The sequence below is a fragment of the Bos indicus genome, chromosome 8, assembly GCF_029378745.1.
Source record: "Bos indicus isolate NIAB-ARS_2022 breed Sahiwal x Tharparkar chromosome 8, NIAB-ARS_B.indTharparkar_mat_pri_1.0, whole genome shotgun sequence".
Taxonomy (NCBI): domain Eukaryota; kingdom Metazoa; phylum Chordata; class Mammalia; order Artiodactyla; family Bovidae; genus Bos; species Bos indicus.
Genome location: NC_091767.1, coordinates 60,239,238 through 60,257,453, shown reverse-complemented (window position 1 = coordinate 60,257,453; position 18,216 = coordinate 60,239,238). Strand labels below are relative to the sequence as shown.

At 40.4% G+C, this 18,216-nt stretch overlaps 1 protein-coding gene across 2 annotated transcripts in view; it reads right to left on the bottom strand.

Annotated features, from left to right (window-relative positions):
- RECK (reversion inducing cysteine rich protein with kazal motifs) overlaps positions 1-17,919 on the bottom strand; it is an 85,806-nt gene extending 67,887 nt beyond the window's left edge. The window contains exons 1-2 of one of the 2 annotated variants that reach the window (XM_070794748.1): positions 16,949-17,919; positions 16,371-16,434 (exon numbers count right to left, since the gene is read on the bottom strand). In XM_070794748.1, coding sequence (XP_070650849.1) covers positions 16,371-16,374 — 4 coding nt within the window. In that variant the 5' untranslated portion in view covers positions 16,375-16,434; positions 16,949-17,919. Of the gene's footprint in view, positions 1-12,867; positions 13,379-16,370; positions 16,435-16,948 lie in introns of those variants that run through there. The other variant, XM_019966193.2, reaches the window with a different exon arrangement.
- Positions 17,920-18,216: the final 297 nt, after the last annotated feature.

The following is an 18,216-nucleotide window of genomic DNA, read 5'->3' as shown; positions in this document are numbered from 1 at the left end:
AAACTCCAATACTTTGGCCACCTGATGCAAAGAACTGACTCATTGGAAAAGACTCTGATGCTGGGAAAGACTGAAGGCAGGAGGAGAAAGGGACAACAGAGGATGAGATGGTTGGATGGCATCACTGACTCAATGGACATGAGTCTGAGTAAGTTCTGGGAGTTGGTGATGGACAGGAAAGCCTGGCATGCTACAGTCCATGGAGTATGGAGTACAGTCCAAAGAGTCGGACATGACTGAGCAACTGAACTGAATAGCCAATCAATAATGTTGTGACAGTTTCAGGTAAACAGTGAAGGGACTCAGTCATATACATACATGTATCCATTCTCTCCCAAACCCTGTTCCCATCCAGGGTGGCACATAACACTGGGCAGAGTTCCACGTGCTATGCAATTGATTTTTGTTGGTTATCCATTTTAAATATAGCAGGGTGTACATAACTTCCCAAAGTCCTTAACTATCCTTTCACACAACCCCCAACCATAAGTTCATTTTCTAAGTCTGTGAGTCTCTGTTTTGTAAGTAAATTCATTTGTATCATTTCTTTTTAGACTCCACATATAAGGGATGTCATATATTTTTCCTTCTCTGATTTATGAGAGTCTCTAGGTCCACCCATGTTGCTGCAAATGGCCTTATTTCACTCTTTTTAATGGCCAAGTAATATTCCAATGTATACATATATGCATGTGTGCGTGTGTGTATATAGATATATTCATATATACACCACATCTTCTTTATCCAGTCCTCTGTCAATATTTAAGTTCTTTCCATGCCTTGGCTATTGGAAACAGTGCTGCCTTGAACACTGGGGTGCATGTATCTTTTCAGGCCATGTTTTTCTCTGGATATATGTCCCTGAGTGGGATTGCAGAGTGATATGATAGCTCTAGTTTAGTTTTTTAAGATACTCCCATACTGTTCTCCATAGTGGCTGTACCAACTTACATTCCCACCAACAAGAGCAAAAGGGTTCCCTTTAAAGAGAATTCTTTACTGGACTTTATGAAACCTTTAATATATTAATATGCATCATTAATCTCCTAAAAAGGATTTAAGTAGACAGATTTCTCAGAGCACAAGATATTTTTCTCATGCCACTTATTTTACATCTCAGCATGCCAATTTGAGAAACATCACAGAAAAGGAAAATGTTGCCAAGCAGCATTATGGGCCCAGAAAAATTAATAAATCAGTGATATAGATAATCAGCAGGGGCATGTCATTATTCTAGAATGAAGCTAACTGGGAAAAAAGATAAAGCTGAATTGGTCAGGGGCTGTTTATAGAGTGCTAAATCAAAAGTGACAAGGACACGAAAATATCTCATTTCAGGCAGCTAGATCCAATACAATGCCTATATATGTGTATCAATCTCTTTAAATGAAATCTATATAATCTCAGTATATAAAACAGATGACAGCAGAGCTTTTTTGATTGAAGGTAAGATTGGTATTGGGAAGAAATGAATGAATAAAAAAGGTTCTTTTTAGCTCTTACCAACATCCTTTTAAGCTCAAAATTGATATTGTTACTCCATAAAACAATAACAGGGCATATGATATTACTAACATATTGCTACAGTTTAGTTTCATAAAACACTATCGTGGGGCAGGCTTTCTAATGCTATATGGAAAAAGGTGTCTTAAGCTTTTAACATTTGACTTAAAAATTCTTAAAAAATGAAAGTGAAGTTGCTCAGTCATATCTGACTCTTTGCAACCCTATGGACTGTAGCCTGTCAGGCTCCTCCATCCATGGGATTTTCTAGGCAAGAATACTGGAGTGAGTTGCCATTTTCAGTATGTAGAAATTCCATTAAGTTTCAGAAATGAAAAAAATTCCTTGTTTACAGGCTATAGCTACCTTCTTAGAAGCATTGTATTCAAGGATGGGCCCAATCACTAATGAGACTTTCTCACAACACCCCTCTCTTCTCTGCCATGCCACATCATGTTGAACCCCTGCCCTTTTAAGATCCTGTTATGTCCTCAGCCTCATTAGAATGAAGAAGACAGGCAAGAAAAGAAAGGTGGGGCCGGGGATCTTCTGTGTGACATCAATGTGATCTTTTGAAGTGCTCAAGTTGTTGCCACTTTCTACTATCTTCTAACACAAAGGTCACAGGATGGCAGAAAATCCAGCTGATGGAAAGCAAAGATAACTCAGGATAATACATGATCCCCATAAGCACAGGCTTAGCAAAAAGTAAATAGGCAGGCAAGAGTCTGACTTGGGCCTAGGGATTTTTGGAAAAAAAAGTTTCTTGGAGCAAAGGTCTATTTAGAACAGAAACATGAAATATGTCACAATTAAAACTAACTCCAATAACAATAAAAGATTTGTTAAAAATATAAAGGTTTATTTTTTCCTATATAACGGTGAAGGTCAAATTTATAGTGGGGTGACCCCCAAAGTTAAATTTTTTAAATGATTCACTTTTTCATTAAGAAATCCCAAAACCTGGAAAAGAAGAAAAATGATCTAATATTCCCACTGTCCTGTCAGAACATGTACTGACATTTTTGACATATTTCTTTCTAGTCTTTCCAAAAGCCTTCTGAAATTTCTGACAAAATGGGATTAGAGAGCAGCCTGAAGTCTTCTAGTAGTAATGCCCTTCCCCCTCCTAACGAAGCATTCCTCTGTAATAATACATTTCCTCTCTCGAGAGGAACTGCCACCCTCCTAGAACAGGCTAGGGGACCTATGCTATATCACGTTTTCCAAACTTCATTTTTAACCTTAGTCATCATTATATTTGTATACATTTTTATTTCTTTGAAACAACAAAAACTTACTAGACTCTTAAACACTGCATACTTTTAGAGAAATGTCTACAAATAGACATTAAGTCATATGCCTTCATTAAGAATGAGGGCAAAGGATTCAAATGCAATTAATGTGGCAATTAAAGGTCTTTGTCTTTTCAGAGCTTTTAAAATGGATTAATTGGGTCATTCAACTATTAGAGTACAAAAAACTCTCCAAGGCCTAATGTTTTACACAAAAGAAGACAGTGAATTTTAGAAATGCTTTGTTTTTATAATTTGATTCTAACCTAATTTCTGGTTCTTCAAGAATAGTTTAAAACTCTGGTTATTTTCATAAAATGGAATTGAACAGATAAAGGAAAATTAGTTCAAAATAACACTTGATATTGACAGGATGAAAATAAATAGCACAGATATCATCCTTATTAAAGACATAAGGATGAGTGTCATATTTTGCATTCTTATTTCTAAACTCTGAAAATATAAAATTAATAAAAACCCAAAACTGATTACTAAAAGCCACGTATATTGGGTTTAAGAGGGTATTAGTGCAACCTAGAAATATTCAAGCAGAATTACCCAGTAATTAGAAACATCAAGGGTTGGCTGCTGGTTTGGGCCACGTGCCTACTAAAGACAGGCAAGTAAGTGGGAAGCACATGCTCCAGCCACAAGGGAAAAATGCAACTTCTGAGACCAACTAGCATTTAAAAAAACAATTACACACACTAATCTAAAACTAAAATATTCATAGAATTATAGGATATTTGAAGTTAAAAGAGAATTTGCTACAGAAGCCTCCCCAAACCTCAATTTGGTTAATGAAAAGCCAGTATTGTTTTCTTTTCTAAAGAAAATAAAGATTCTTTCTAATTAATGTATTTTTAGAGAATTACTAAAACAGAATATATATATCCTGCACTACTGAAAGGGAATAAACTAAATCTGAGCTGATACTGCAAAAAGATCATTCCAAATAAAAAAGGTATGTTAATTTAAAAAATCTTATTTTCAAATTTTTATTTCCAAAACAGCCTGGAAATTGACCATCCCTTAAAAACATTTAAATGACAACTGCAACTTTAACTTATAAATGCATTCTTACCATTGTCACATTTATCCCTTGGAAGATGGATATGTGCCTATGTATACAGATAAAATATATCATCAGCCAAGTAAGAGCCAAAGAGTAAAATGATTATTTATATATCTACTACCTGGATTCAACACTGCACCTTTTTCTTGACTCATTTACAAGTTACAGATATCCTCCACTGCTTGCCTCAAACTGTAATGCTACAACTGCCAATTAGGTTCATTCTCTTCTGTTATCAATATGACTGCCAGGTTAATTTTTTAAATTACTTTTCATGATGTCACTCTTTTAATCAAGGGTCCACAATGGCGTCCTGCTATTTCAGTTCTAAATTTTCTTAAGTCTTCTTACCTCCCCCTCCCTGATCCTCTATTATTTTTAACAAGGAAAGCCTGTATTTATATAATAATACCTTGAACACAGCCTCTGACTGTCATGCTTAGTGCCCTCTTTCCAGCTGACATAAATCTCAAACATCTTTCCAGGCTTAAAATTAAGCCCCATCTCAACTCTAAGTAAGCCTTTCTTCTCTAACAACTCCAGGCCATGTTGTTTTTTTGGTTAATGTCCTACTATTCCAGTCAGAACTGAAAACTTTATCACTTAACTCTAATAATTTCATGTGTGTACTAATGGTATTTCCAGACTGAATGGGGACTTCTTGTACACAATTTAGCAAAGTGCTCAGCTCAAAAAATTTTCTTATTCACTGGTTAATAAGTAATAATTTCCTACTTATGCAATGTATTTTTAATCAGAAAAAAATGTACGAGAAGTTTATTTCTCCCACGTACCACTGTCATACCACATTTCCCATGGTGACCAAGCCATAATTTAGCAAACATCGTCAAAAGATAGGCTGGACCCAATCATATGCACAGGCACAGAGGTACGTACCCAGAGGGTGGTGGGCTCTACAGCTATCAGGTCAAGATGAGCTGGAGCTGAGGAAGTTTTATGGTGTAGAGAAACCATGAGTAAGAAGAGGAAGCTAGTGGTGGAGAATGGGAAAGGCAAGAGATGTACAGAGTCAAGCTATGAGAGACAGAGGGAGACTGTCTCTAAAAGTAGTCTTGGCCAGTCAGAATGGCTGCTATCCAAAAGTCTACAAGCAATAAATGCTGGAGAGGGTGTGGATAAAAGGGAACCCTCTTACATTGTTGGTAGGAATGCAAACTAGTACAGCCACTATGGAGAACAGTGTGGAGATCCCTTAAAAAACTGGAAATAGAACTGCCATACGACCCAGTAATCCCACTGAGGAAACCAGAATTGAAAGAGACACGTGTACCCCAATATTCATCACATGACCTGTTTATAATAGCAAGGACATGGAAGCAACCTAGATGTCCATCAGCAGACGAATGGATAAGAAAGCTGTGGCACATATACACAATGGAATATTACTCAGCTATTAAAAAGAATACATTAGAATCAGTTCTAATGAGGTGGATGAAACTGGAGCCTATCATATAGAGTGAAGTAAGCCAGAAAGAAAAACACCAATACAGTATACTAATGCATATATATGGAATTTAGAAAGATGGTAACGATAACCCTGTATGTGAGACAGCAAAAGAGACACAGATGTATAGAACAGTCTTTTGGACTCTGTGGGAGAGGGCGACAGTGGGATGATTTGGGAGAATGGCATTGAAACGTGTATAATATCACATGTGAAATGAATCGTCAGTCCAGGTTCGATGGAGGATACAGGATGCTCGGGGCTGGTGCACTGGGATGACCCAGAGGGATGGTATGGGGAGGGAGGTGGGAGGGAGGTTCAGGATGGGGAACACGTGTACACTCATGGCGGATTCATGTTGATGTGTGGCAGAACCAATACAATATTGTAAAGTAAGTAAAAAAAAAAACCTGAAATTTAAAAAAAAAAAAAAAAGTAGCCATGGTTCCTGGCAGCTTTCCAGTTCCCACAGCAGTCCCTGAGGTTGTGCTCAATTTCCTATCCTTGGATTTCCATGTTCCCTGTTAGATGCTATCTAGCTAGCTCCCTACTCCTGAGCTACCTTGGTTTCTGTTCTTTGGGGGGGTCCAAAGACCCTAAACACATTATCATACGTTATTATGAAACAACTAAGCAAATGACTCCTCAGATGTGCCCCCACCCCATAGACGCTAATAGCCAGTATTCTCGGATAATTCCCTCTCCATTCTATGCCATCTACTCCCATCTATCAGATGAGGGATCTCAAAGTATTTGTGTCTGGCTCCCAATGATATATTCCATGGTGAAAATGTTTCTCTTAATACTTATTACACTTTTCTTGAAGTTTTCTTGATGTAAGTTATGTGCTCTACATTATGTACTACAAATTTGACTAAATCGTATGATTTTTCCTCAAATATATTCAGATTTAGAATATAAATGGATATGTACAAATATAACTACATAATACTAGTAATGCAGATATACACATTTTTTGGTGATATTTAATGTCTGACATTCTCACTAAACCATAAACCCCATGAAAGCAGAGACCACGTCTGTTTTTGTTTACCACATTATGTACCTAATGCTTGTAACAGTGTCTGGCACTATTAACCCCTCAATGAATATTTGCTGAATGGAATACTTACAGGTATGACATTTAATTTAGTAAGCAATGGACCAAGGGGAGTTATTCCTAATATCTACCTTAAACATATATGAAAACAGAAAATTTGATTCTCTTCCTGACTCACCTGCCAAACCTCCAACTTACTTCTCCCCATCATCCTGTCCTCAGTAAATAGCAACATTTTCCACTAAGTTGCTCAAGGTGAAAATCTAGAAATAATCTCTAATTCTTGCTTCCCTCACTTTCCACATCCAATCCATTAGTAATATATTCTGAATTTGTCCTCTTTAATCTCCATCATCAAAGAATTATCTCCTATTTTGACTACTACAGTGGCCTATTAGCTCTGCTTTTATTCCTACCCTCTTACAATAACTTTTTTAAATTCAGCAGTCAGTGTGATCTAAAACAGAAATGAAAGCATACATCTCTTAAAGGTCCATTGGTTTCTATTTGCACATACAATAATATCCACAATCCTTACGTGGGTTTTTGCACAGCTCAGTACTATCTGCATGCGTGTGTGCTAAATCGCTTCAGCTGTGTCTGACTCTCTTGAGTTCAGTTTAGTTCAGTTGCTGCTCAGTTGTGTCAGACTCTTTGATACCCCATGGACTGCAGCATGCCAGGCCTCCCTGTCCATCACCAACTCTTGGAGCTTGCTCAGACTTGTGTCCATCAAGTTGGTGATGCCATCTAACCATCTCATCTCCTGTCATCCCCTTCCCCTCCTGCCTTCAATCTTTTCCAGCATCAGGGTCTTTTCCAATGAGTCAGTTCTTCACATCAGCTGGCCAAAGTATTGGAGCTTCAGCTTCAGCATCAGTCCTTCCAATGAACATTCAGGACTGATTTCCTTTAGGACTGACTGGTTGGATCTCCTTGCTGTCCAAGGGACTCTCAAGAGTCTTCTCCAACACCACAGTTCAAAAGCATCAATTCTTCAGCACTCAGAATTCTTTATAGTTCAACTCTCAAATCCACACATGACCAAGGAAAAAACCATAGCTTTGACTAGATGGACCTTTGTCAGCAAAGTAACGTCTCTGCTTTTTAATGTGCTGTCTAGGTTGGTCATAGCTTTTCTTCCAAGGAGCAAGCATCTTTTAATTTCATGGCTGTGGTCACCATCTGCAGTGATTTTGGAGCCCCCCAAAACAAAGTCTGTCACTGTCTCCATTGTTTCCCCATCTATTTACCATGAATTGATGGGATCAGATGCCATGATCTTAGTTTTCTGAATGTTGAGTTTTAAGCCAACTACTACACTCTCTTTCACTTTCAACAAGAGGCTCTTTTGTTCTTATTCACTTTCTGCCATAAGGGTGGTGTTGTCCGAGTATCTAAGATTATTGATATTTCTCCCAGCAATCTTGTACTTGTACTTCATCCAGCCTTGGTATTTCACATGATGTACTCTGCATATAAGTTAAATAAGCAGGGTGACAGTATACAGCCTTGACGTACTCCTTTCCTGATTTGGAACCAGTTTGTTGTTCTGTGTCCAGTTCTAACTGTTGCTTCTTGACCTGCATACAGATTTCTCAGGAGGCAGGTCAGTTGGTCTGGTATTCCCATCTCTTTAAGAATTTTCCACAGTTTGTTGTGATCCACACAGTCAAAGGCTTTGGCATAGTCAATAAAGCAGAAGTAGATGTTTTTCTGGAACTCTCTTGCTTTTTTGATGATCCAGCGGATGTTGGCAATTTGATCTCTGTTTCCTCTACCTTTTCTAAAACCAGCTTGAATATCTAAAAGTTCATGGTTCTTGTACTATTGAAGGCTGGCTTGGAGAATTTTGAACATTACTTTGAGAGCGTGTGAGATGAGTTCAATTGTGTGGTAGTTTGAGCATTCTTTGGCATTGCCTTTCTTTGGGATTGGAATGAAAACTGACATTTTCCAGTCCTGTGGCCACTGCTGAGTTTCCCAAATTCACTGGCATATTGAGTGCAGCACCTTCACAGCATCATCTTTTAGGATTTGAAATAGCTCAATTGGAATTCTGTCACCTCTACTAGTTTTTTTTGAAGTGATGCTTCCTAAGACCCACTTGACTTCACATTCCAGGATGTGGCTCTAGTCCAGTGATCACACCATTGTGGTTATCTAGGTCATGAAAATCTTTCTGTATAGTTCTGTGTATTCTTGCTACCTCTTCTTAATATCTTCTGCTTCTATTAGGTCCATACCATTTCTGTCCTTTATTGTGCTCATCTTTACATGAAATGTTCCCTTGGTATCTCTAATTTTCTTGAAGAGATTTCTAGTCTTTCCCACTCTATTGCTTTCTGACTCTCCTGCTGCTGCTGCTGCTGGTAAGTCGCTTCAGTCGAGTCCGACTCTGTGCGACCCCATAGACGGCAGCCCACCAGGCTTCCCCGTCCCTGGGATTCTCCTAGCCCTGGCAAATTCACCTGCTCAGGATGTTGGAACCATACTGACCTTCAGTCTCTACTTGCTTCAGGGCCTGTGCACTTTCTGGTCCCCACCCTGATCTTTCCTAAGGACAGCACCTTTGGTCTTCACATTTCAGTTCAGAACTTAACCCTCTCAAAGCTTTTCTTGACATCATTATGGAAAGAACCAGTCCTCACTACTCACACAATTCTTTATGCTACCCTCTAGTTTCCTTCACAGCATATTTATCACTACTAGAAATCATTTTATTTATCTGTTTATTGTCTATCACTGACTCAATCAACATGAATCTGAGCAATCTCCAGGAGATGGTGAAAGACAGGGAAGCTCCAGTCCATGGGGTCGCAAAGAGTTGGACATGACTTAGTTACTGAACAACAGTCTATTCCCCCTCTACTAGAAATCTAAGCCCCTTGAAAGCAGTAACCCTGAACCTAAAACAGTGCCTGACATATAGTAAGCATGCAAATTTTTTGGAATAAACTCTTGCAGTATCTATTTTGCTCTTTAAAAAAAACCACATTTATAATATATAAAAACCACCTGTTTGACATCATTCTACTTTCTTCAAAAAGTGGCAAAGGATGAAAGGTATGATTAATGAAAGACTGTTTAAATCTACGACTGTAAGACAGGAACTTTTAGTAGCATACTAGAATAAACTGTTATATCTGGTTTCTCACTCCTTTTACAGTGTGGGCCAAGACAGTTCTGTTTGAAAGGAAAGAGAATCTGTTTCTTATTACATTCCTCCAGATAGGCGGTCACTTTTTCTAACTTAAAATTCATTACATTCTTTTTCAGGATCCTAGGCTATTACATAATTCCTTAAATGTCAACTTATTGAAACCTAGACCTTAAATGTTACATCTTTCTCTCTTTAGTACAATTAGAAAATATCTTAGATGGAAACAGAGCTAGTATCAGGTGCCATGACACACAGATTCTCAGACTGTAACACAGGGTTCTAGCCCATCCTTCAAAGGAAACACTAGAGGTGCTGGGGAGCAGAGCCGGGGGTCAAGGAGACCAGAAAGTACACTGTGGAAGTGTGGCGTTACTCCAGTGTACAGGGTGTGGCCAAACTTCACAAGAGATAATAACTAGCAAGTCGAATCACTCCTTCCCTCTCCAACAGGAATGAAATCTCCAAGTCAGAACAAATAAGATTTGTAAAATGCTTTATACCAGAGGAGACAGGATAACCCAACCTTGGATGGGGTAAGGAGATGAGAATGAAGACTGAGCAGGAATACAAGTCAGGCCTTCATTGAAACACATTTAATATTGTTTTCTTAATTTTGTCTAGGATTGAGGAACATTTTCCACACTTTATACAAATCCACAGTGGAAGCCTTTGTTCATTATATTACTCAATGTCTTTTATGTAAGGAAGCAGGCAATATATGCCTAAGAATTTAGTACAAGAGACAATTCTCACTTTTACATCAAACTTGGGGGTTTTCCTTTTTTACCAAACAATGCAAGTTCTGTGTTGTCATGGACGTTTTGAACTGGTAGGGCCTTTAGAAATCTGCTAGCCTAGAATTTCCTAAATTGGGATTGAGGTGCTATGAAGAAAAAAACAGTTCTTTAAGCAAAAAAGTTTCTTTCTTTCTTTGCATAACAATTTTACTGAAATAAAAGTCACGTTAAATTAATAAAACAAGGAGACCACTAGACTGAGTTGGCGTCAGTTCCCTAGTAGCATACCTAAGTAAACCTAAACTTAAGCCTATAATCCCCCAAGGTTAAGAGATCAGAATCCTAAGGACAATCAATCAGCAACAATCACCTGGGCTTTCCCAAATAAGACACCTGCTCAAACTATAGCCAATCAAATATTTCCTTGCTTCGTCTCCACCTTTTCTATAAAAGTCCTTCCTGAGCTCCTGTTACTTCCCATTTGACACTGTCCAAATTCAAATCAATTTTTGCTCAAATAAACTTGCAATTTTAATATGACCCCATCTATCTTTTAACAGTTACACATTATAAAATTCATCCTTTTAAAGTGTACCATTCAGTTATTTTTAGTATAGTCACAGAATTGTGCTATTTTTCAATTTCAAACATTTTCATCATCCTGAAAAGAAATCTCATATTCATCAGCAGTCATTTCCCCATTTCTCCATTCTCCCAGCAACAAGTTTCTTAACCACAGGAATCTTTGCAAATTATTGTGAACCTAACCTGTTTGTGAATTTATAAGAGAGGGGTACAGTGTACAGTGTTTCCCAAACTTATTTAATAGCTAATATGCATGTATTACCTCAATTATCACAATAAAAATCTATGAGAATCTTTATATACAATAAATGTGGATATTAAAGCACAAAGAATAAAGCTAACTAAATTTGTTCAAATATTCTTAACTATATTCTACTCTACTATTTCCCACAGAACTAACCAGCTGTGGGATAATAGGCAACTAGTTTTCCAATGCGGAGAAGGCAATGGCACCCCACTCCAGTACTCTTGCCTGGAAAATCCCATGGAAAGAGGAGCCTGGTGCGCTGCAATCCATGGGGTCTCGAAGAGTCCGACACGACTGAGTGACTTCACTTTCACTTTTTACTTTTATGCACTGGAGAAGGAAATGGCAACCCACTCCAGTGTTCTTGCCTGGAGAATCCCAGGGACAGGGGAGCCTGGTGGGCTGCTGTCTATGGGGTCGCACAGAGTCGGACACGACTGAAGTGACTTAGCAGTAGTAGTAGCAGTTTTCTAATGAATCAAAACTTTGAAAGTGCTTTAATTCAATTTCTTTAACTTGAGAAAAATAGGGTCCAGGAAAGTAAGCTGATTTAGCCCCAAATATACAACATTCTTTCTTTCTCCTTTGATTTGTCTAATTGACAGCTTTGTTAGAACTCAATTATAATTAACTATATAACCCCAGGCTCCTGACAATTCTCTCCCTTCTTTAAATACTCTTGACTTAAACAAAATCCTTTAACTCTGTAAGCTACCTCGAAACCTGTTGAGGCTGATTTTGCTCTTTCTAGGTGTGTCTCCCTGTGAGCAATGCACTTCTCCTCCACTTTCGCATATATAAATCCCAGCCATCTTTCAATATCTAGCGAAGCTGGGGCATCACTCAATTATATCTTCCCAACCTGAGTGGACATCATCATCTCTCTCCCTGTGTGCATTCACAGCCCTCATCGCTTCATGTGGATACTTTTGCCTGGAATTGGAGCCGCTCCTGTCTTGTGGCACCCCACCCTCTAGCTAAAGCTGGTGGAGGGCAGGAGTTGGCAACAACTCCTAAAACCCAGCACGTGGGAGACACTCAGTAAGCACTGAACAGCTTCCTATCCACTCGTGGTCTAATTTCTCCAGAGCAAGAACAAAATTCTCCTCAAGTCAGCCCCCACAGAGAGAATTCCCTGATTTCTAATCTCTCCCCTGGCATAGCCCAGCGCTGTCTTGGACACACTGCATACCCACAGCGAAGAGCAGCAGAATCGGGTTTAGGAGACTTGGACCTAGTCTCTGCCTGAGACTTCAGAAGTCAGTCAGGGTGTAGAGCACATAAGTGCTCGCTGTCCGAGGTCGGCCTTTCAGAACCGAGGGTCAAGTAACAAGCAACAGTAACTGGCCAGGGTGGCAGTAAGGCGGCGGCTCCTCCAAAATCCCGTCCCACCCTCGCGACGGTCCTGGACGAAGGCATTTCGCGCTCTTCGGACAGAGACCCGAGCCGGATGAGGAGCTGAGGGCTCCTGCTCGGTGGGTGACAGAGGAAGGCCTCGAACCCAGGTCACGGCTCCCAGTTCAGGGGATCTGGGCGGAAAGTGAGAGGGTGGAGAGGGGTCCTGCTCGTCCAGCCTCAGTCCCTCCTGCCGCCTGCTGGGACCTCCCGACCCTGGGTCATCAGACTTGGACTGGGTCTGGGGGTCGCCGGCACCCCCGCCCCCTGCTCCGCGCCATCTTGGAGCGCTGAGGCGACCGCTCTGGACCTCCCCGAACCCCTGCTCCAGAAGTTACTCACCCGCACTGCCCGGGGCCAGGCCCCCTGCCACCTCCGCGACCCTAGCCACCGTCAGGAGAAGCAGCAGCGCGCCTCGCGGGGAGGCCCGGACGGTCGCCATGTCCAGGCCTGGGGCTCCAGGGCAGCTTGATGCTCGGACCCAGCCTGCCCGCCGCGGCAACTCGCGGAGGCCCCGCCCCGGTGGCCCGGACCCTTGGTGATTGGCTGCGGCGCGAAACTCCGCCCGTCGGCCGCAAGGATTTTCCAAAACCTGCTGGGGGCGGGAACCTGCCCGAGACCCCGCTCTTTGTTAAGGCCCAGCTAGCTATCTGTCCGCTTCTGCGGCGGAATCTGGCAGCCGGCGTTCTCCAAGAGGCGAGTCAGAGGATGTCAGGGTTGGGAGGGTCCTAAGAACGCCTCGGCCTCCCGAGGTTTGCAGATGCGGTCACTGAGGCTCAGCGAAGAGACCATCAGCCCAAGGTCACACCGCAAGTTCTCCTGAGAACTGGGGCACAGGCCAAAGCTGAACCAAAGGGACTTGTCCCTTTCACGTACTTCGATGATCTTAATATCCTTTCTGCCCGACGCTGCCCCACACCCCAGGAGGGCGTGTCATCTGGGACAACTCCGCCTCCCCTGAAATCGGAGGGGCTCTGCCTCTGACAATCTCCTGACAAGAGCCCGAGGCAAGAATTCGCCACCAAACGTCTTCTGCACGTGTAGCCTCACTGTATCTTTGATGTTCTAAGGACACCTGATGTTGCCATCAGGAGAATGTGGAGAGGAGAATGCTTGTTTATCTAAATATGGAGAGCCTCGAAGGCCAGGCTGGGTTTAGACTTCAAGAGACAATTTGGAGGTGGGTACGCTTATTATCAAAGCGTTCTCCAACCCCCACCCCGTTCCTGTGTCCCTCCTTCTCTCCCTCTCCTTTCCTTTTGTCAATTATGTAATACATTTTTTCCTTTCCTCTTCCTTAAAAAAGCAAAAAGCAAACATAACCACAGTTACATTTTAAAATATGGAATATCATTAAATATCCAGTGTTTACATTTTCCTTATTGTCTCATAATTTCCTTTTACAGTTTTCAAGTGCCAACCAAAGTCCATGTATAGGAGTTAGTTTGTATGTCCTTTAGGTCTCTATATATTCTCTCCTTTAGGAAAATGTGAGTAAGTTACAATAATCTTTCTAAAACGTTTGCTCTGGCAACAACCCTCTTGCTTCTCTGAGAGACCACCTCTTTATTTACAGGATGGAATGATATACAGTTATTCACCATGATATCAGAGGCTCTCAGCATTTAAACCCAATCACCTTTACCAGTTTCATCTCGCCTTACATCCCACTCCTCTCTAGGAGAGAAGAGTCAAAAAACCTAGAGTCGCGCTGATACGGTAGCCACTAGCCACATGTGGCTGTTGAATACTTGAAACATAGCAATTCCAAACTGAAATATGATGGAACCAGATTTGGAAGACTTAATATGAAAACAAGAACCTTGCTTATTTAACTTATATGCAGAGTACATCATGCGAAATGCCGGACTGTACAAAGCACAAGCTGGAATCAAGATTGCAGGGAGAAATATCAATAACCTCAGATATGCAGATGACACCACCCTTATGGCAGAAAGTGAAGAGGAACTAAAAAGCCTCTTGATGAAAGTGAAAAAGAGTGAAAAAGCTGACTTAAAACTCAACATTCAAAAAACAAAGATCATGGCATCTGGTCCCATCACTTCATGGCAGATAGATGGGGAAACAATGGAAACAGTGACAGACTATTTTATTGGGCTCCAAAATCACTGCAGACAGTGACTGCAGCAATGAAATTAAAAGATGCTTGCTCCTTGGAAGAAAAGCTATGACAAACCTAGCATATTAAAAAGCAGAGACATTACTTTACCGACAAAGGTCCATCTAGTCAAAGCTATGGTTTTTCCAGTAGTCACGTATGGATATGAGAGTTGGACCATAAAGAAAGCTGAGCACCGAAGAATTGATGCTTTTGAGCTGTGGTGTTGACGAAGACTCTCGAGAGTCCCTTGGACAGCAAGAAGATCAAACAAGTCAATCCTAAAGGAAATCAGTCCTGAATATTCATTGGAAGGACTGATGCTGATGCTGTAACTCCAACACTTTGGCCACCTGATGCGAAGAACTGACTCACTGGAAAAGACCCTGATGCTGGAAAAGATTGAAGGCAGGAGGAGAAGGGGATGACAGAGGATGAGATGGTTGGATGGCATCACCGACTCAATGGACATGAGTTTGAGCAAGCTCTGGGAGTTGATGATGGACAGGGAAGCCTGGTGTGCTGTAGTCCATGGGGTCACAAAGAGTTGGACACGACTGAGCAACTGAACTGAAAATGTTATTAAAACTAATTTCACCTTTTTTTAAAAACTTGTTTTTGTTTTAAAATGACTTTATTTTTAGAGTGGTTTTCAGCTCACAGAAAAACTAAGCAGAAGTTACAGAGATTTCTCATAAACCCCATGCTTCAACATACGATATACTCACAGACCCCTCCACTATCAACATCCCACACCTCAGTGGTGCATTTGTTACAGCTGATGAAGCTGCACTGACACATCATTATCACCCGAAGTCCCCAGTTTACCTTAGAGTTTATTCTTGGCTTTACACATTCTGTGGGTTTTGACAAATGTATAATGACATGTAGCCACCATTATTCTTTTTACTTCTTTTAATGTGACTATTAGAAAACTTAAAATCATGTATATGGTTCACTTTGGGGTTCATATAGTTCTATTGTACAGTGCTGGTGTAATTACTTTTCATTCTAAACAAAGGTTAATGCTCAGAGAGCATCTTTAAAGTGGCACTTTTAAAAAATGTTACTCATCAATGATTTTGTCCTGAGCTCAAAACATCTTTCTATATTTCAGATAAATAAAACCCATCAAATCTTTTGATTCATCTTTGTGTACTATGATTTCCCCATCATTTTACTTTTGTTTCTTTATAAAGTATTTCAAGTAAGCTTCCTGCAGAAATCATATAGTTGGTTGCTTTTTTTAAAAAAATTTAATATGATAATATTTGCCTCTTAATGCGAGTGTTTGGATTTAATGTAACTATTGATATATGGTTGAGTTTAAATATATCTTGCAATTTGTTTTCTATTTACTCCAGTTGTTCTTTTTTCCTTTTTCCTACTTTTCCTACCTTCTCTCAGAATAATAAAGTGTTTGGAGTGTTGTTTTTATTATTTCATTATATCTCTTCTATTGGCTTATCAGCTCTACTTCTTTGTTTTATTTTTCAGTAGGTGCACTAGAGTTTAGTATACAGTTTAACTTATTACAGTCCACCTTCAAATAATAATTATCACTTCATGTCAAATGTAAGATGTGACACCAATATACTTCCACTTTCTCCTCCCATCTTTTGTGCTAACGTTATCATACATTTTGCTTCCACCCTCTGTTATTATTTGCTTTAAATAGTCAATTATTTACGAGATTATAAAATGAGAAACTGGGTTTTATATTTACCCATATGTCAAGCATTTCTGATGCTCTTCATTTCTTTATGTAACTCCAGATTTCTCTTTGGTATCTAGAGGAAGATAAATATTTTGATTAAGAACATGGCAGATTTTGCTGATTTTAATTAACTAGGACCCCAGACATTGGTTTTAGGGGTTTATGCATACTATTAATTCATTTCTGAAGTTAATTTTTAATGGAAATGATTTTTCTAGGTTTATTTAGCTTAAACACATTTTCTTATCAATCAGAGACAGTCCCTCCACTCCCATCAGTCCCCAGCAACTTGACTCACTGGGATGGGGAAGGAGGCAAACCCCTGGAAAAGGGAGGCTGTAGTGGGCTGAGACACAGAACCCCAGCGGAGCTTGAAAATATGAGATAAGAGGGAATCTGAGCCTTGTCTCATGGAGCTCAGAGAAGAGAGACATCTCATAATGTTCCCCTGCCCTTTGGTGGCAAATGTGTCCTGTTCCTTGCTCCCCACCGAGAATGACACAGAAGAGGAGCTAAATGTTTTCTGTCTCTGGTGGCTCAGATGGTAAAAAATCTGCCCAACAATGTAGGAGACTCGCGTTCGATACCTGTGTCAGGAAGATCCTCTGGAGAAGAGAACGGCAACGAGTATTCTTGCCTGGAGAATTCCATGGACAGAGGAGCCTGGCGGGCTATAGTCCATATGGTTGCGAAGAGCTGGACACGACTGAGTGACTAAAACAGGAGCTGAGAGAGCTGAGACCCCAAAGAGGCCTCCAGATCAGAACAAGGAGGCTGTAACTGGTATCTGCATGGTCTGTACAACTGGATGCCAGATGAGAATGCAGGTACCAATGGGGATTGATTATGACAACTGAGGACCAGATGTCCTGCCTTCTTCCCCAGTCCCAGCTGGTGGGTTTGACTCTATGTATTTTCCTCTCAAAACTATGGAGGGGGTTGGGGAGAGGCCTTGACTCAGCTGAGATCCTACTGAATTGACTGAGATTAAGTTTCAGTTGTTCGGCAGGAAGGGGACTTGCAGAGACAAGTAGCTGTTGATCAAGATTTGTGCAGCCCTGCTAGAAACTGTGGCTTAGAAGCAACTGCCCAGCCAGAGCAAACATTTTCTGAGTGCTATCATGTTCTCTGTTCGTTTACTGCCTGTGACTATAACCTTGGAGAACAAAGGATCCCATGCCTTGGAGCAGAATCGGTGTATTTGACAGTCCCATTGCCCCTATATTGAGATCTCACAGGACAGAGAGAAGCCCTAACGCAAAGTCATTCAATAAGAACACATTATAAAACTTAACATTGTGACCTCAGTCTGTGATGTTGGTACAATATCTTGCGAGCGTCCAGTAAGCCCTCTAAACATATGAGCCTGTGAGTATGAAATTGTCCCCATTCTCTACTTTCCTTGCTTGCTTACTTCAGCAATTTTCAAATTTAAAAAATATTATTTTTATTTTTTAGCAATGGAACCCTTTTCCCAACAAAATCTTACAGAGTCCTACCATATAAAATAGAATTAAAAAAGCTATATTTAAGTGCTACATTTATTTTCTCAGTTCAAATATATAATTAATAATAATTGGTTCAAAGACAATAAATGAGAATTCAGATAATAAATAAAATTTTGATGAACACAAAAACTTGCAATTGGGAATTATGTATGATAATTGTGGGCTTCCCTGGTAGCTCAGCTGGTAAAGAATCTGCCTGCAATGCAGGAGACCCCGGTTCAATTCCTGGCTCAGGAAGATTCCCTGGAGAAGGAATAGGCCATCCAGTATCCTTGGGCTTCCCTGGTAGCTCAAATTGTAAAGAATCCGCCTGCGATGTGGGACGCCTGGGTTCGATCCCTGGGTTG